This window comes from Lupinus angustifolius, chromosome LG11 (assembly GCF_001865875.1).
Source record: "Lupinus angustifolius cultivar Tanjil chromosome LG11, LupAngTanjil_v1.0, whole genome shotgun sequence".
Taxonomy (NCBI): Eukaryota; Viridiplantae; Streptophyta; class Magnoliopsida; order Fabales; family Fabaceae; genus Lupinus; species Lupinus angustifolius.
This window is the reverse complement of record NC_032019.1, coordinates 33,340,725-33,360,496: the sequence shown is the minus strand read 5'-3', so window position 1 is coordinate 33,360,496 and position 19,772 is coordinate 33,340,725. Positions and strand designations below refer to the sequence as shown.

At 33.0% G+C, this 19,772-nt stretch overlaps 2 protein-coding genes across 5 annotated transcripts; both read right to left on the bottom strand.

The window, feature by feature from the left end:
• On the bottom strand, positions 4,944 to 9,864 carry LOC109361373 (putative serine/threonine-protein kinase). 3 transcript variants are annotated; one of them, XM_019606866.1, is made up of 7 exons: positions 9,596 to 9,864; positions 9,375 to 9,498; positions 8,012 to 8,115; positions 7,575 to 7,785; positions 7,025 to 7,262; positions 6,280 to 6,430; positions 4,947 to 5,743 (listed from the first exon to the last, which is right to left on the bottom strand). In XM_019606866.1, the coding sequence occupies exons 2-7, from the start codon at positions 9,448 to 9,450 to the stop codon at positions 5,402 to 5,404; spliced, it is 1,122 nt and encodes a 373-aa protein (XP_019462411.1). In that variant the 5' UTR covers positions 9,451 to 9,498; positions 9,596 to 9,864; the 3' UTR covers positions 4,947 to 5,401. The 3 variants fall into 3 exon arrangements, with proteins under 3 accessions (XP_019462412.1, XP_019462411.1, XP_019462410.1); XM_019606865.1 differs by having other exon boundaries at positions 4,948 to 5,743; positions 9,375 to 9,510; positions 9,596 to 9,863; XM_019606867.1 differs by lacking the exons at positions 9,375 to 9,498; positions 9,596 to 9,864 and adding an exon at positions 8,211 to 8,237 and having other exon boundaries at positions 4,944 to 5,743.
• LOC109360268 (mucin-17-like) lies at positions 15,094 to 19,418 on the bottom strand. Of its 2 annotated transcripts, none has more exons than XM_019605018.1 (6): positions 19,170 to 19,418; positions 18,889 to 19,018; positions 18,674 to 18,785; positions 17,638 to 17,749; positions 16,463 to 17,419; positions 15,094 to 15,628 (listed from the first exon to the last, which is right to left on the bottom strand). In XM_019605018.1, the coding sequence occupies exons 2-6, from the start codon at positions 19,013 to 19,015 to the stop codon at positions 15,386 to 15,388; spliced, it is 1,551 nt and encodes a 516-aa protein (XP_019460563.1). In that variant the 5' UTR covers positions 19,016 to 19,018; positions 19,170 to 19,418; the 3' UTR covers positions 15,094 to 15,385. The 2 variants fall into 2 exon arrangements, with proteins under 2 accessions (XP_019460563.1, XP_019460564.1); XM_019605019.1 differs by having other exon boundaries at positions 18,889 to 19,020; positions 19,189 to 19,418.

Genomic DNA, 19,772 nt, shown 5'->3' with positions numbered 1-19,772 from the left:
TTCTCTCTCTCGCTCTGGTTTTCTTTTTTGTTTCAAACCATCACTGTGCTTTGGTGTATTTATAGGAGCTGAGAAGGGTTCTAATTACATAAGATAATAAGATGAGTTAAACAGATACATCGGATAATATCTTCTTTTCCATAATTTATATGACTCCATATGATATATGATTGGTTAGAAAAAAATTAATAATTTATTTTTAATCAATTACAATTTATAGTATATAGAGTGACACACATTTCAGAAAATAGAAGTGGTAATATAAAGGTTAGGTTTATTTTTTAAATGATAAACATACTTCAACCTAATTAGAGTTGGATATTATTATATATTATATGTAAGAATAGAATGAATATATGGTGTGCAAATATTGTGTCACTATCGTGTTCTAAACCTTTTGAAAAATTACCATGAAATATGTAGTTGGTTGGTTAAGAGAACGATAAATTAGTTGAAGATTTTATCAATTAGCACATGGTTACTTATCTTTAGTTTTAGAAAAAAATATGTATTATAAGAGTTTTTTATATTATTATTGTATTATCATTCATCATTCATTTTCAATCATCATAAAAAATAGTAATCAAAATGAATAGTAAATGATAAACTGATTATGTATAAATTTTTATACTGTCATTACATAGATATTACACTTCCGGAATATAAGAAGGGAGGTTTGTAACTGAAAGTTGTAACTCATGTAGGACATATTGTTGTTGCGTGAGACGTGTGTAGACACATGTATTGTGATTTTACAGAAGGAACAATGTAAAAAACAATAAATTGAGATTTACTTTCTTGCTGAGAAACTAACTAGCTTTTGATTATATAATTTGACATTGTTTTACAATAAGTTTATGTTGCTCTTATTATTTATCAACAATAGTAAAGTGAAAGTTTAAAACCTTTGATATGATATTGGGTCGCGTTGAAACAATGTGGAATATAACTCAAAATCGAATAAAAAAATAACGCTAATTTTTATCTCAAACTTTTTTTAAAATGGATTTGGGCAAGGACAAATTGATCCGATGAGTGAGGTTGTCGACACCCTTACACACATGGGATGAAAATTCTTAACTTTTCACAATAACAAAATCAAATAAGTAACTAGTCACTTGTAATTACAATTATAAAAATAAATTTAATTTTTATAACTCCATGACAATAACAAAACAAAAGTAATTAGAAATGAATAAAACTTCCATATCAATTATAAATAATATCAATACATTTAAATGAGTCACCTTTCAAGCTTCGAATAAGAAAATATATTTTAGTCAATATGATATTTTTTTTAATATTTTATCTTATATGAAATAATAAAAAATGTTTTTTAAAAAATGTGGTTCGGTTTGGGCAGTTTCTAAATCTCTAAAAAGTAAACCAAATTGATCTTAAACAATTCATTTAAATGGAAATGAATCACATTTTTCAGTTCAGTTTCGTTTAATCTCAATGGTTTTACAATTTAAACTCGAATCACTAATACCCTTATCATATTTTTGTGTAATTCAAACTATGCATTGATGATCATCCACTCATATATTTCCATTAAACTAATTGATTGTTATTCTTATTACTAATTAATTTATATTTTCTAATTTAAAAGCGTCCATATACAATTGCGTTTGAAATTAAGACAAAACATAACTACAAGCTCTAGCAAGTTTATTGAAAGAAACCATCATAAATAGATTAGTTATTTATATAAATATATATATTTGGTTAACCGATGAAAAAAAGCAAATAAAAGCATTTTTTTTGTAATAAGATCATTTTATATTATATGTAGGTCCTAATTATTGAATCACACATCATTCTCCTTATCTCTTTCTCCATGTATGCTAGATGTCATTGTTTTACCATCATTTTCATTTGACTTTTTCCTTTTTTCAGGAAAAAATATTAATGTTATAATTGTAAATATTTTTAATTTAATCACCCTTTTCCATTAATCATTTATTATTGGCTAAATGCATTTATGATTATAATAATTACTACAATTTCATAAATATTTTTTTATTTTCCTTTTTAGGAAATGTATTCCTAATTACTATTGCAGTTTAAGATTATAATACAAAATACCAACGGACATTGATTCAAGTGGTACATGCTTGATTCCCCTTAAGCAAGAACCTGGGTTCGAGTCTTGTGGATGGAAAAAATGCTCGTTGGGAGAGTTAGCCCCACTTACCTGTGGATGTGCTCGGCTAGGACAGGATTGCCTCCAGTGCGAGGATACCTGTGGGAAACCAAAAAAAAAAAGATTATAATACAAAATTATATTTTTTTAATTGGTTATAATTGTTAATATGGGAATATACATGGATAAGAGACTGACTAACAAAAGCTCAACTGTTTTAATATTCCTCGCAAGCTGGAATGTATCAAACATTCCAAGCTTGAAATAATTATGTTGAATACGATCATATACTGTAATATCTCCTCTTGCTAGTGAGCGAATCTTTGTCTCTCAGTCTTGAAATCTGAACGTAAAGCAATACTGACGCTTAACCACCATTTGACAGAAGCAATTTCATCCGATGTTTAATCATCTATTTGGCAGAAGCAAACCAATCATAATGGATGAAAGAGAGAAAATAGATGGACCTTAATCTTAATCCTTGCTTCAATAAGAAAAAAATTACACACTATAATGTTGTGTGTTTAATGAAAGAGAGAGGGGTAAAGAAACTAGAGTAATAAAAAAATGAGAAATAATTGGGAGTAATAGATGAAAGAATGTAATTGAAAGAAACAAATATTGTTGTGAACATGCCATTGAAAATGCCATCATCCAAACTTGAAAATGCTGCCTCAATTCCTTTTTTTTCTTCAAGAAGGAGACAAGGAACTTGAGACTAAGTTGTACGTTCTTGAAGTTCTGCTTCTCATCCATTGCACAACTTGTTTAAACGGAAGCCCATAAGACGATAAATTTGCTTGATGATAGCTTCAGATGCAAAAAAGGCATGGTACTTCTTGGCTAGATTCTTGATGATTCTTTGTTGAACTTTTGATGAATCTTGGAAAGGAAGTATGATAAGCGAAAACAATCAATCAAAGAGAAATAATTAGCTCTGATACCATGTTAATATGGTAGTATGCATGGATAAGAGAGATTCTTGATGAACAAGAAAGAATGAGAAAATGTTATTGAATTGAATTACAAAATTACATTAAATCATCTATATAAAGGGAAGAAAACACTAACTACTCTAACCAAATTAACTAACCGACTAACAAAAGCTCAATTGTTTTAATAATAATATGTTCTTATCTACTAATTCGATTTTGGTTGGCACGTTCTAATGAGACAAATGCTTATCATAAAGTGTTCTTAATTAAACGTGTATGAGATTTGAGTTTATTGTTAGGAATTTTGATATCAAGTTCATTTATGTGATTAATTAGTTTAATTTATTATCAAAAGTCCTGATATTTACTAACAACTAGTATAGCAAAATGGGTTATTCTACTCGTTTAGGTCTTGCCTACAATATATTTGTAAATTGTAAGTGGATGAGACATGTCTATTTATGAAATTGAGACAAATTTATGTCAGACTCATTTTAAGACAAACTAACGAGCTTGTGATAACTTGAACAATAAATAAAGTAAATTTTTTTATAAAGCTAAATAAAAAATTAAATAAATAAGTAGAAAAGTGAGAACAATTTTTTTAATTATGTTATACCAACTTCAACAAATCACATACCATCTATGTTGCCCAATAGGAATGTCTAAAGAATTGAAAGATATACAAGTCACACAAAATGGGCAAATAACTAAAAATATATATCATATTCATATATGATGGAATACCCAAACTTTCATGTTAAAATAGGTGTAATAAATGCACAAAATATGATGCATGATTATTATGGCCTCAAATACTTTTTTGTTACCTTTGCAGCTATTTGATATATATCTACCTAATAAATATGTTATTATTTTTATTCTTTTAAAAATTTATTATCTTACTAATTATTATTATTATTATTATTTTATGCATAAATTAGTTAAATATTTTGTTAGTTACAACGACCACTATTTTATATTATCACAGTTAATGTATTATTGAAATAAGTGTCTAACCTAGAGTGGAAAATATGAGATTTTTAGTGCTTATTAAAAAGATGACCTAGAGAATATATTTGAATCAAGTCCTACTAAGTAATAATGATCGGCCCGAAAAGGAAGTACATATTACGTTCCTGCAATTTTATATGAGACATCTTTTATGCAAAATTTATTGTAAAAACATTACTTAATTAAACTCTTCTGATATGTAAGGAATACTCATTTTTATTTTGCTATCACAGTTTCTTTTAAGCCTTTAATTTTATTTGAACTTTTCCATACAAATTTTATACTAGAGCCCAATTTTTTTGTGACTAGAAAATGTCAGAATCAACACAGAACATTCTCTTATTGTATATAAAAAGTAAAATGAATTCGCCATGCAAATATTAGATATGAAATATGAGTAATGTATATCTTTTAAGTATCATAACATGCATGTTCAAAGATGACATAAAACTCACTTGCAATGACTGTTAAAAGATAAAAAGAATAAAAAGATTTTAGTATTTCTAAAAAATATAAGAAATAGAATGGTATGTCCTCAGAAATCTACTATAGAAAAATTAGAAGAAAAAGACAACGGACTGATAGTTGTATTGCTTTATATGATAATTGCTGAAATTGTCAACTTCTTAAATATCATCAAGGAAGGAATATTACACTGAATGTAAGGAAAGTACTATCAAGAAGGAAATGGAAACAACAGAGGGAATAAGGATGGAGATCTCCTGTACTCATTGGTATCCTTAATAGTGTACCAAGCCAATCAAAATGTGTCAATTAATTGAGAAAAGAATAAGGAGAGAGAGAGATTGTTAAAGAAAACCCAAAGACATCATGTCCCTTTCTATTTCCCTACTCTCTCTCTTATACACGTGCTCACATAAAATGCCACATGGGTTCACAACAAATTCTTGAGCCAGATATCCAATGTCACATGGGTTCGTTACATAGAATGATAAATCATCAGCAAACTTTTCTGCCTTCCTGAAAGAAATACATTGGCAAATTACATATTTATATCAACATACTCCTCTATTATGGTCGGAATCCTAAAAACTAAAAAAATGATAAAAAATTTATGACACCAAAAGGCTGCCTTGTGCACGAAGTTTCCACCTGGTCGGATATGCAAAGTTTTGAGCACACAATCTATATGTCATAAGGATGAATCAACGTTATAGTTGCACCGAGGCTCATCGTCTAAAATGAAAAAAAGATAGGAGTGTATCTTAAGGTATTAGTATATAGTATATACAGATATAGCTTACCCAACATCCCACTAATATGAACCAAACATCATATGTAACAATCATCTAGGAATCATTTCTGTCACAATATCTGTACCACTAAAGTTGGTTGAGGTTACATATGGATTTTCATATTTGTTCTGCTTCTTTACTTGAGAAGAAGATGATGACTCATTCAAAGAATGCCATCTATATATTCCGGGCTTAGTCAATGCTTTCTCATTGATATGAACTTCTGTGGAAAGCATTTGCAATACTTGCTTCATGCTTGGTCTATGCTGAGAAGCTGCTTGGGTGCAAAATAGAGCAACCAGAATGAACCTATACACTTCGATCTCGTTGTAATCGGTTAGTTCCGGATCTACAATGTCTAGAAGCCTTTTTTCTTCTTTCAGCTTCCATGCCTGCACAAATGAATACCATGGCAAGAGAATGAAGATATTGCAACTTTTGTGGTCAACAATAAAAAGGGATGTTTCAACATTTTTCTCAGGGTACATGCATAGGAATAAGCAACATTTTATAACATTTATGGTCGGTTTTTTTGGTACTACCAAGGGTATCCCTTCACTCCCTTTCGAGGTGCATGACTGCCCCTCCCAAAAAGTGCCGCTCTCAGGAATCAAACTCTTAACCTTTTGGTCATCCTGGAATCTAGCAGGGCGTTACACCACTAAACAAACACCTTGTTGGTATTCATGGTTAGTTTGGTATAACTTATAAGTGTTAAGAATCAGAGTGAAAATACATGCTATTATTCATTAGAAGCCTTAAATTTCAACCTTACAATGATACTAGATCTCTTATTAATAATTCTACTTATGATAATTTGTGACTTTAATTTATCTGTGTATGTCTCAGGCAAATAAAGAAGATAATATAAGATCATAGCATGTATTAAAATCAATATTATTGTGACCCAAGAATCCAAAAAATATACCCATTCCACAAGAACCAAGAGATTATCTCCAAATGCTGCTTTGCTACTACTTTTACCACTGATTATTTCAAGCATAAGAACCCCAAAACTATATACATCTGCCTTCTTTGTAAGCTGTCCTAGAAGTGCATACTCTGGTGCAAGATATCCCCTTCACAAAGAACAAGTAAACATCACTTTTATGTTAAGACAAAATCTCATACAAAGAACTAAGGGTGTATCTATACTAATGAATGTCTGAGCAGTATCAAATGTTTATGGTCTCTACATTACAAAGGTAATAAATAAGCCCGAAAAATACAGGAGATTTAGAACAGTTTTTTAGTTGTGAACCTTTCTTTCTCCATTCTCTTTCTACCGAGTTTGGCGAAAACATTGCATCTCAGAGAATATTATTATTGTTAAATAAATTACTTGACAACATTTCTTAATGCTTCAAATTAAAATGTAATAATTAACTGTAGCAGTGCATGTCAAGATGATTGAACTATTACATTGATATGAATTTTGGAGCATATTACTACTATATTAGACAATACTGTAGTCTAAAAGTGTTTTCATTATGTTGCTAGAACTAGAGTAACAAAAGTGCATAGTCATAAGGATTCATAAGAACCTATGAAATATATGTGCTACTGATATTTTTTCTTCCTATCAAAATCTGTCTTAAGATGGAAATTCACAAAAAAAGTTAAGACTAAACTATCTTCCGAAAAACTAAAGTAAGTTGTGCATGTGTGCTTACACCGTGCCTGCAACGCGAGTACTAACATGGGTGACATTGTCAGGAAAAAGTTTTGCAAGACCAAAATCTCCAATTTTAGGATTAAAGTTCCCATCCAGAAGTATGTTGCTAGCCTTGATATCTCTGTGAACAATGTTTGGTTGAGCTTCTTCATGAAGAAACCTAAGACCAGAAGCTGTGCCATGGCATATAGCAGCTCTTTTAGGCCAATCCAGAGGAATATATTTACTTCGGGAACCTGTAAAATTTTGTATCTTTATTAGCATAGCCAATTGCCCAATTCATCTAAAAACAACCTCTTCACTTGTGCAGTAAGGCTGCATATATCTACCTTTCCTAGACCCCACCAGATTGGAGTTTATTAGCATAGCCAATTCATAAATAACCGTCCAATTCGGGGAGAGGAAAAAATTCTCCTTTTCAAGTTTCGTTTGAGGTGTTCCGAAATCTTAAACAAACATACCATATGAAGATAAAGCATTTCAAATATGAAAAGGGTGAATAAGCATCCAACTCAAATAAGAGTCACATGCAAGTAATGGATATTTACCAAGCAAGGAACTGGCAAGGCTATTGTTCTCCAGAAACTCGTAGACCAATATTCGATGACTACCCTCAACACAACATCCAATTAGCTCAACCAGATTCGGATGATGTATATTTGATATCATATTAATCTCTGTCATGAATTCATGGCTTCCTTGTTTAGAGTCCACAGAAAGAGACTTAATAGCAACTTGAGTACCATCCCTTAAAGCCCCCTGCACAAGTGCACATGTTAATGACAAAGCAGCAAAAAATTAGTGAAAAAGATTTCATGAAGAAGTGCACAACACAATGAAGTATAAATAGAGAGATTATTTACAGGATAGAATCCGAGACTCTCCATATTACAAGGCAAACACCTTACTGTTGTGCCTAGGCTCGTCGTCTAACAGAGAAATTAATAAAATAACACACAAAATGCGGTAAAGCTAGCTCTCTCACCTTGTATACAACTCCATAACCTCCTCCACCAATTTTGCTTGAAGGATGAAAATCTCTAGTTGCTGATCTCAATGAGTTATAGCTAAATGTTCTGGTTGCAATCACTGTTGATCACAAAGAAACCAACCTTACACAAATAAATTACACATTGTGGTTGGAGAGCCTAAAGCCATATAAACCCCACACAGAAGTTTGATACTTCCATGTGAGACTCAAGTTCATTACATTGCAATTGGATCCTAACATGGCTAGTTCATAGGTGAATACTGCAATTCTGATGTTAGCATCTACACCACTTACTTGCACCTGACTGATACGGTTAAAAGCTCTAATACCAATTGATACGAACCTAGCCACCCTACAAAAGCTAGTCATGATGGACCCAAAAAATTTAGATAAATAGAAAAAATATTATCAAGTTCAATCGAGATCCTCTCTAGTACTGGACCCTCCAACAATTGAATATATGTGACATGTCCCATACTTAGCAATTGAATCCTAACATGCCACCACATCAACCATATTAATTTGGATATATTGAGTTGAATACATCTCATAAAGTTGGTAGTACTAAGTGGTTGGAGATAGATAAATGTTTATTCTGCAGGTTGGCCTCAGTTTTGACCTACAATTAATTATACACTGCAACAGATAGATCCTGGCGTTGCGAACAAAGAATCTATCAAATACATTACTCATTGTTTGACATTTTGACTGATTGAAAGTGAGAATTAATAAAGAAAAGAATTTTACCTATAACATCACAAGTAATCAAATCCAAAACATATCCTAAAGATCCATTTTAATTGAATTGGGGTGATTCATGGAAAGTAATTTTGCTTAAATTGCTCAATGTAAACTATTGAAAATGATGAATGGTTACAATCATTATACTCGGTTAATAAATTTACGGATTAATGAACTTACGTTCTTTAAATTTATACACATTAAACTCTAAAATGCAAATTGTACTTCAGAGGAGTGTCTCCCTAACTCAATACTACCAACAAGCACAATACTAAAGAAATTTAAACTTTCATTAACCATGATTAAGTTTTCCTAAGTGTTTTTCCAAGGGATCTTAATTAAATTATCCAAGTTAATATATGTAACTTAATTTTGATATCCTGAACTTCATCAAATCCTCCACCCCAGAGGAAAATCTATTTGACATTTGAAGAACAAAATATACAGAAAGGTACAAGAAAGATGGATCAATTTAAGGACATAAAGCATAAAAAGTACAAAATTAGAAACTACCATTTTATACAAACAATTGATCGAGGGGATACCCTTGATAGTACCAAAAAAGTACAAACAATTGATCAATGATTGAAATTTAAAACCACAACATTTCTTGTACCTTGTTCTTGTGGCTGATCATCAACACCATCATTCCCTTTACACCAATTGAAGGCACCAAAGCAATTACTAATCATGGTTATGACCCTAGATCCAATCCTCTATGCAACTATTAAACCTTATAACTGTTTTTGTGCCTGAAGTTCATCACACATACCAAATAGTCAAACACCAATGACCATGAAAATCAGAAACTTAGATGAAGCAAGTTGGAAACTTTACCAACAACTAAACATGGTATGAATCACCCATCAAAAAATAACTCAACTCTGAATCTTCAAATTGATTATGGTTGTGTGAAAAAGTTGAAAAGCTATGGTTTTTACTTGCATAAAGAGAAAGATGAATAAAACAATGATAATATGTAAGATTTAACAGTGTTGAAGAGGTGGAAAGAGGGTGTGAATAATCCATATATGGTATAGAAATGGAAAATGAAATAAAGGGTCAAGTAAGTTATTAAGGAAAATGAAGTACATTGAAGACCAAGAACATTGGAAGGTAAACTCTGGAAGTGACATATTGTTTTGTTTTGATTAATTATTTAATATTTATAGTTAGCTTGTCAAAATGAATAATTGAATATAGGACATGGTCTTGTCGATTGTGGAAAAAGATTAGATATCTAAAATTATACAACAAATTATATCTTGAACTAATAAAAATATGATATGTCAAATAAAAAAATTAAATATTTATTATATTTTTCTATTTTTGTTTTAATATTATTGATATGAGATATAATTTAAAATACTATTTGAGATAATATATGCGGTAATTCATATTAACCACTCTCATTCCTCAATGACAACAGGAGAAGAAAACACACAGTCCAAGACAACAGGAAACATCTTCATACATAGTGCTCTTCCATGAGTTAAGGTAATGAATAATTGTGTATATTATTTTGGACTCGTGTAGTTTTGAATAAAGTATATTACATTAATACCTTATAATTTTAGCATGATTGTATATTATTCTCATTTATATACTACATTACACTAAAAGGAATTGGAGTGTATATCATGTATTTAATGAATGAGACTTATTTAAAATGATATTACATTTTTACCCTTAAAATATAAAGAAAAAAGTTATTTATCTCTCCATTACTTAAAAGGAGTCTCACTCGTATTTAATTGGGAAAACATTTTTGTTTTGGTTTTTTTAGTACATAAAGTATTTAATTCTTATTTAAGACATATGAATCTTTGATAGTGTTAAGATTATCTCTAGTATTAGATGGATACTACAATAAGTGATAAAAAAAATTAAATGATCCAAATTTTTACTAATTAAATAATTTAAAATTTTACATAATCATATTCTTCTCACATTCTAATATTGGAGAGTTGTGGAAGGCGAAACCAAAACAACACGTAAGCTTATGGCCTAAAAGTTACAACCTGTATTTGACATTTCCACACACCATATGTTTCACAATAGTTATAGACTTCAAAATAGACAGTAACAACCAACAATAATAACAATAACAGTAAAACAACATGCATCAACAAAAACACAACATAAGAATAAAACAACACCACCAACTGTAAAAGTAGAAAGCAATAGCAGCAAAAAACAAAACAACAACATATTAAAGGGTTGTTTAACAGATATAAAAACAGCTCAACAAAAATTTCTTCAGACAAATTTTTGATCATGTTGTCTCAGGTAGCCAAAGAGCATGCATGGCATAAATAGGAATGAAGATGAGACCATATGTTACAAGATGCATTAATTTTTAACAGGCGGTTTCATTTCCAAGAAGAAAAATGACACTCAATCTTCTCAATTATGACCTCCCCTTGTGAAAGGAGTTAGGAGTCATTCCCATAAGTATTGGACCGCGACCGGGGAGCCTCCAACCATTAGGGAGTTCCGTGGTTACTCACAGTATGGGAAGAGTGAAGAGTCACAAGTGAGACACCATGTCTTAGAACCAAAACCTTAAGACATTTGTTCTATGGGTCTTTCCTACTTATAAACTCTTTCACTCCTCCTCGCATATCCAATGTGAGACTTCACACTTGAATAAACCCAATAATCTCTCCATCAAGTGTGGATACCACACACTTTCTAGTCCGCTCACCCTTAAGTCCACCATGTCCCAGCCGAACCATCAGCTCTGATACCACTTGTTGGATCAGACTGCAACCAGAGAACCTCCAACCACCGGGTAGTTCCATTGTTACATGAGTATGGAAAGAGTGCAAAGTGAGACAAAAATGGATGAGTTAAAGAGCATATAAGTGGATAGACCCATAGACCTAATGCCTTAAGGTTTTTGGTCAAGATATGGTGTCAAGCCTACTTATATGTTTATTTCACTTAGCCCGTGAAGGAATGTTGTAACTCATGGATGAAGATCTCCCAACTAGTGGTATCAGAGTCGATGGTTTGACGGCTCGACGGAGTATTGAAGCGTCAAGTGGTCAGTAGATCCATGTGGGATCCTTGTGTCGAAAATCTTCCTGACGAGAGGTCAAGGCGGCGTGTTCCATTGATGAAAGGCTAAGCCAACGGCGGGGCAAGTAGATAGAGAGTTGAGCTCTGGTGTATCTAATACTCGGATGAGAATTCACACTTGAGGGGGAGATGTTGGGTATTCCAAGTGTGAATGAAGAAGTCTCACATTGAGCAAAAATAGATGAGTTAAAAAACATAGAAGTGAATAAACTCGTAGACCTAATGCCTTAAGGTTTTGGGTCAAGATGTGGTGTCAATCTCACTTATATGTTTTTTTCACTTAGCCCATGGAGGAATGTTGTAACTCATGGATGAAGATCTCCCAGCAAGTGCTATTGTCCAATTTGTTGTCCCCAATCGTGTCTCGTCAACTTGTATATAGACATGTGGATTTAATGTATTATTTTTGTAAAATAAAGTATCACCTTTTGAGACAAGGATCCCCTATCTCAAAATTTTTCTATTCTTCTTGCCAATCATAATTCATAAAATAATATTAAATATTAATTTCTATTTTTTTCTTTTTAATTGTATAATGCTTTCTAATTACTTTGGGACACCGTGTGGAACATGAATGGCGGGACACTCCCCTAGACCTTTTGTTGAATATAAATACCATTTTCTCGTTATGACTAAATAAGCATACAACAGCATGCACATACTTTATTTATTGATCAACAACTTCAACAATAACATGGAAAAACATGCATGGTTCAACAACATAAAAAAAATGACTAATGCAAGGAAATATTTGTAAATTTGCTGGAAAAGTGGCCCATGCAATAAATAAGTTGTTGCGAATGCTCCAAAAACTACTAGATTGTAGCCGAAATTGCGGTTGCAAAATACAATCTAAAAATTGCATTTACATTATTTCTTGGAATGATAAGACAAGATGTCAAAGATATTTCCAAAATATTTGAATTCACATAATAAATATATGTAGATTTTTGTTTCATGACATTTGAAATAAGATGATAGTTGGTCTGATGGTTGTATCTCTTGGCAACAAAGTGGAGGTCACAAGTTTGATTCTCTGGTTGACATTATTTTGTTCACATTTTGTATAAATGTGTATATAAAAATGGAAAGTCGCATACGCTCGGAATTGAACATGGTGCAGAGACACTTGAAGTGGATACACGAATTTTGATCTCTAAGAAATCACCCTCTATTTCTTTATGGTTGCGGTAACCGCCGCAATCGCGTCACACCGCAATTATGGTGTGACACGAAATCACATTGAAGCGACCGTAACAGGCTTCAACGCAACCACATCAGACCCCATTCGGACCGCATCGGCTTACATCAGACCGCATCGATATCAAAAATATATTTTTACTCACAAAATAGTTCACACTATAACTGTCACAATTCGCCTCGCAATGGTCGCAATGACCAACCACAATTTAAAACACTGATTTGGCATAATCAGAATCAATAATGCAAGCATCAAGTCCCATTGTGATTGAATGGAAAAAAGTTATAAAATCTTCATTGCTCATATTTGTATGATTTACTATAACCTTCTTATCTTTAAGGAGTTGAACATCACCTGCACTACACATCAAACCCTTATAAAGCATAGCATTACCAATGCATTTGCATTTGCATTTGTTGTTGAAACCACTTTGATGCATATTATACAAACCAGAACTTTTTTCCTTCATTTTATGATGCTCCCAAGCTATGAAATTATGCAACCTTGCTTCAGTTGTTTTTGTAATATCCAACACTACAATTTCTAGTAACCCTTTTCCTTTGTTGAAATTTATGCCTGAACTACTTCTAGATCTTAGTGTAATCCCAAAGGCTTGAAGCATAGTAGCACAGTGATTCAGTTTAGCATTAACATTAACATCATGGGTTCTACATCAATCACTTTTTCATCTGATTCTGAATTAGGGTTTTACACATCAAAAGAACAAGAGTAAGCAAGATCAAGAAAGTGACTGTTTTGACCATATTTCTACCCTGAAATTGTAGATCATACTATCAATACAATCTATCAATAACTATGGGGTAAAATTCCCTATGATTGGGAGTCAGAACATGTCTATAAGGGTTGCATTCCTTCAACTGTTGCTGAGGTGGTTGGCTTACCATTACTGCTTCTGGGGGAAGAGGCCTTGGAGGAGCCGAAACACCTTGTGGAGGTGGACGCATCGGCATACCAGGGTGAGGTGGCCTGAACTGCTGCTGCATTCGAGGAGGAGGAGGCATAGCATGTGGCATTTGACCTGGCTGCTGTTGATGCCATGCTGGTTGCCCGGTTATCGGCATAGGCTGGAATGCTGCTGCAGCTTGAGGGGGTGGTAGACGAAGGGCTGGAATCGCAGGTGGAGCAACCACATTACCGAAGGGACGAGGAGGTATAGGAGCAGCAATTGTTCCATTTGCTTGAGTAGGAATGGAATCTCCCTACTCTTCTGTGCAATTGGATTGCTTGCAGCCAAAACTCTTTCTGCATTATGGATCAAATATAAGCAGATAGAGAGATAGTAGTGAAACAATATTACATTTATTAATCTAAAACAAGGAAAGGATAAATAGTTGTAGTGAATGATGAAATTGGTGATTTCACAAAGACATGAAATGTGATGATAGTATATAAAAAATCTCCTAAACATATTTGATAGGATTAGATAAGTTATTCTATGGGAACAATAATAGGGAATGTAAATTGAGTTGTTCTTTATCTTTATTTAATTTTTCAGTTTGGTCATATAATTATTATTATTTTCGTCTTTAGTCTTATGTATAATCTTTATACTGCTCGGTGAAGCAATAAAGAGTTACATTCCAAATGTGAGAGTCTAATAATTGAAAGAACCAATAGCTTACGTTATAACCCGACTAGCATGGAGCACATGGAATCCCGTGTGAATCAACAAGGACTACCTTATAGAGCTAAATACTCATGAGTAACCAATAATGAAGTCAAATAGTTAAAGCAGGTCATTCTACCAATTTTATCATTATATTGTTAGCAAGTATTATCTTCTTTCCCAAGTTTAGGATTTGAAAACTAGATCCACCATTAATTGTTGCAACCAAACTCACAACCACACCAATGCATAGGAAGCTTTAGTGGTAAAAATATCAAGCTAGAATTTAAGCTTGAATCCATATGTAAAACATTCTAAGGAATATTTTAAAAGCTCTAATACATGGAAGCTTGAATCTAAACTGCAATTTTGAATTCCAATTGCACAATTAACCACAAACTTTTGGAGATCATTTAGTGTGTGTAACAACTAAATTGAACGAGCTCATCAATTTATAGTGGCAAATGTTAAGTACAAACAATCATAATACCACAAACATATTATATGGTTTTTCCCTACAATAAAACTCAAATTATCTCCATTGTGCATCAGAACACTAGAAGAACAAAGATAACACACTGCTATTGCTACAAATATTCTAACATAAGCACATTTACTTGGAACACAATAATTCTCATGAATATTTGTGCCAATTGTTCTACCACATGCACATAAAGTGGCATGAGCAATGCTGACCATGCCTACAACACCTTATCTATTCCTGATGATTCCAATGGTCCAAATCATTTTCTTCGACCTCACTTCCAGCATAAGATGTGGAGTTATTATTTACACTCGGGTCCGAACTAGCAGTGCTGCTTGTGGCAAGCGGCGAATCAGAAACGCTGATTGTCCTGCTCTTTGATGAACTAGCTGATCGTGCACCATGGGTGGAGGAAGCTGGAATGCTTGTCACAACCGGGCGCAGATTATTACCCTTCATGCTTCGCTTTATGTCCTGCGCAAGAAAAACCAAAGACAACTTGTAACTTGCCTAATATTAAACATATACTGAAAACCAACTTAATCGATGTTTACTTCATAGCAGCGTATACCTCGTTAAGCACAGCATAGTTAATATCAGACATTTGAATTCAAATACACTAACTTCAGTTTCAAAACTAAAATCTCGTTAAGATACTCGGCTATGCTAGTCTTTGTCAACATTCTGTCGTAAGCTGTAACAAACTTCTGATATATCTCATTTACAATATATTAATATGACTATCTGCTCTGCTATATGGTCTTTGACCAGGTATCCTTAGCTGTGAGACTAACCCTTGAGCCGGAGGTGGTTGTTATGTAAGGTCCTCCCTAAAAGTGACAACTATCGGATTCAAATCCATTACATGCGAGTGAAGTTCGCTTAGGGTGCAGTCCACTTCCAATGCGACCAACAAATCTTGGGTAATACTATCTACTGAATCAACGAAATATAATTCTTTCCTTTCATTCAGTTACTCAATCTAGTGTATGAATAAATGTTTTACTTCAAATTATCCAAAACTTTAACCGTGATCTTAAAGGGATCTGGATTTGTTACCAAGTAAACAACAAGAAGAAGAAGGAAGTAGGTTAGAAAACAAATAGGAATACAAAGTCTTGCTATTATGTTACTGCATACACTGAAGACCAAAATCAATAAGATATTAATGCAGTATTACCAAGAGAGAAGCTTATCGATTAGTTGCATTAATATCTTTATGGCCCTATTATACTCATTAGGTAAAGCTACATAATCATTCTTGTACTTAAGATAGCAACATATAAGTAATGGAATAGATTGACATACCATATGTCTCATTGCCATATCTAAGGACTTCTTTGAAAGTGTTAATCCAAATCCAGAGCTATCAGAAGATGAAGACTTTCCATGTGAATTGTTATGAGCAAAATGGTGGTCTTCATTCTTTGGTGGTGCCAATTTTCTCATGTTTACCACTCTTTCGACCATTTTTGAGCCAATTAAAACAGGACTCTCAATATCGTTGTCGGTGAAACGAGCTCTACTCAAAACATGCATGGAGCTTTCATTACTCTGTCCATAACCAGACGAAGCCCTTCCCTTCAAAGGTGTGCTTGACTGCTTCTTAGATTTTCCATTGCTACCAGCCTCAACAGTAGATGACCTAGGGTTTGGTACTCCAGGCCTAGTCCTAGTGACCGAAGCTGGTCTTTCCGGCAATGATGTCTTCAAATTTGGAGGAGCATCATGAGAGAAACCAGGCATTTTTGAAGGCTCCCAAGGTCTACATTTCACAGATGGAGAGATGCCCCGCGACTGTACTGGATTCTTTGCAACTGCAGGACGTGCTTTTGATGCTGATGAAGGTCGAGTAGGAGGAGCAGATACTCCAAATGCCCTTGAAGGGGTTGATGATCGAAGCATAGGAGTTGCTGATCTTTGAGATACCTTAGGAGCTTCCATGGAAGGCCTATAAATCAGTGGTGTTGAGGCCCTGACAGTGGATCTAGTGGGAGTGGATGATCTCACTGGTGGAGCTGTTGGCTTTACAGAAGCTGTTATAGTGGCCCGGGAGGTAGGCGTAGAGGGCCTAGAGGACTTGTTTGACGAAGGTATAATTGGCTTTCCAGATGGTGTTGAAGATCTGGAAGTGGCTGGGGTTGTACCCCTACATGGTGAAGGTCTCCTATTACCATTAGTAGAAGAACCAAGTACGGGCTTTGGTGCATGATGCTTAGAGGCTATATTGCTTCTTGAAGCCAACTCTACTTGGATATTAGATACCTGCAACACATGATACAACATAAAAAAAAAGTTGCACATGTTGAATTAAACCAACTAGATCAACATAATTCATAGGAATTCAAAAAATCAAACATGGGAAAAGTGTCAAGTGAAATTAAGATTTTGGTTAAGGAAGAGGAATTATAAAGTCAAAAGTTTTAAGCTTTGAATGTCGTATTCATCCAACTAATGAACAAATCACATTAAATGGTTCTTACCCTGGGTCTTAAAGCTGTTGGACGAGCATTACGTATCTCAGTTTCACTTTTCATTGATATATGTGATTCCTCTAAAGTAGAAAAAAGAGGTGAATCAGGTGGCGCAAGAAGCCTGATAACAGAAAGATTAAAAACTTCTTGTCAGTACAAAGAATTGTGTAATTCAAATAGACAAAAACTGTTGTTGAAAAAGAATGCAGGTGTGAAGCAACAATGAACAAAGTAAAAAAAATAATGCGGTACGCTTGTTTCTCCTTGTATTTTTTCATGAAATTGGGTTATTTTGTTTTCAGTGTAAATGGTTCTCATCTGTACTAGAATAATATAGCAGGCTGGAGAGAAGTCTAAAATTACAAAATACCGAATACATTGTGCAAATAGAAAGAGAATTCATTCATCCACAGAAGAAAGTTTGCATTTGAAAACAGCAAGGGTGACTATTAAGGTGTTACACATATTCTTTTCCAAAGTACGATATTAATTCAGACGACAATAAATGAAAAGTATAGCCTGATTTGAATTTGTTTCCATCGGAGAAACACACAAAGCTATAGTAGGATCTACTTTAACATTAAAATGGGAAATTGCCAAGCTATATTGACAGCAAGGAATGTAAGATTAAGGCAAAAAACTATTTGAGCAACCAAATAATTATCATTCATTTATCATGAATAATGATTGGACATAAAGGTTAGAATTAAATGTGTAAACTGTAATCGTCATTGTCATAGGTATAATAGCAAAATCTTTTCAACTTTTGAAGATATCTCGAGTGGGGGATTACTCAAAAACAACAACCATAAACTTCTATCATTCTAAAAGATAATGTATTAATCGCTTCGGAATTTAAATCTTCATTTCATTATTCAGTTGTTTTAACTAGATTAACAGATTTTCTGCACTCTCACAACAGATTTATATATAATAACACACTCAACAAACACTTCAATTAGACCTTCTCTTATGGATCTAATTGATTTACAAGATCTATATACTCATACACCAATCAGCAATCAAAAGTTACAACAAAAATTACCAATCATAATCAGATTTGTCATTCTCTGAATTCAATAACTCTTCAACCCCAGTCTTGCTTTTTGGCATTGAAGATGCCACCTTTGAAATGTTAGCAACACCATGATTGGATCCTGTATTGAAACAACATAAGGTAAACATTACATGACATATTCTTAGAACATAACGAACCAAGGAGACACTCAAAACATGAGAAGAATCAAAAGAAAAAAATACCCAAATCAGACAAATCAAGTTCCTCAGAGTTCTGAAGAAGGAGAAGGTTGTTTTTCTCATTCTCTTTCTCTCTCCTCCTCATCTCAAGGAACAAAGCAAGCTCTTCATCTCTCTCCTTCATCACCATAACCTGTAGGGAAAAAAGATTACACTTTGATTATCCCTTTTAAGCAAAAACCAAACACCATCTACAAAAGTTTCAGTCTTTCAATAAAAAATGACGATTTGAATCATAGAAAATGAAGATTGGCCAAAAGGGTATTCAACAATGATCTAATTACCTTGTAATGATTCAAAAAATATAATGAAATAAATAATGGGGTCAACACAAATTGGGTCCAATAAGCTAAGAAATGAAAGTAGTATTGAATAGAGAGATGAATGTAATAGATGAAGGTAGATTGTGTTTCAGTTTTTGTTCAAAGTGTTTGATTTGATGAATGAAGAGTTGTTTTGACGAGGTTGTAGGTTGGAAAGTTGTAGTTGCAGATGTTTGAAAATGGAAGACAATAAACAAAAGATAAAGTGAGATTTGAATTCAATTTATTCCATTTATTTATTTATTTTGCTGACTCAATTAATGCCTCTTTTGAAGAGGAAGAAGGAAAAATAATAATTTAATCATTGTAAAATTGGAAGTAAAGTTTGTCCATATGTCTTCAGCGTAATTACAATGTTACCACTTAGATTAAAATTATATGAAATTCTAGTCTAATAGAAAAGATGTTATATTACGGATAACTACTACAATACTTAATACTTATAGTACCTGTAAAAATAATATATGAGTGAAAATATGTATCATGATACCTGCAACTCGGATACTGCATATTTTTTAATTTATATTTTAATTAAATAATTTATATATATATATATATGATATT

Bases quoted from the DNA above. Each gene is read 5' to 3' on its own strand.
- LOC109361373 (XM_019606866.1), bottom strand. From the start codon at position 9,450: ATGATTAGTAATTGCTTTGGTGCCTTCAATTGGTGTAAAGGGAATGAT. The intron at 7,786-8,011 runs GTGAGAGAGCTA...GCACTTGTGCAG, and splicing joins GTTATGGAGTTGTATACAAG to GGGGCTTTAAGGGATGGTAC. The intron at 5,744-6,279 runs GTATATTTTTTG...TCATTTGTGCAG, and splicing joins TCTTGGTTCTTGTGGAATGG to GCATGGAAGCTGAAAGAAGA.
- LOC109360268 (XM_019605018.1), bottom strand. From the start codon at position 19,015: ATGGTGATGAAGGAGAGAGATGAAGAGCTTGCTTTGTTCCTTGAGATG. The intron at 17,750-18,673 runs GTAATTTTTGTT...TTCTGTTATCAG, and splicing joins GACAAATCTGATTATGATTG to GCTTCTTGCGCCACCTGATT. The intron at 15,629-16,462 runs GTATGTCAATCT...TTTCTTGCGCAG, and splicing joins ATATGGCAATGAGACATATG to GACATAAAGCGAAGCATGAA.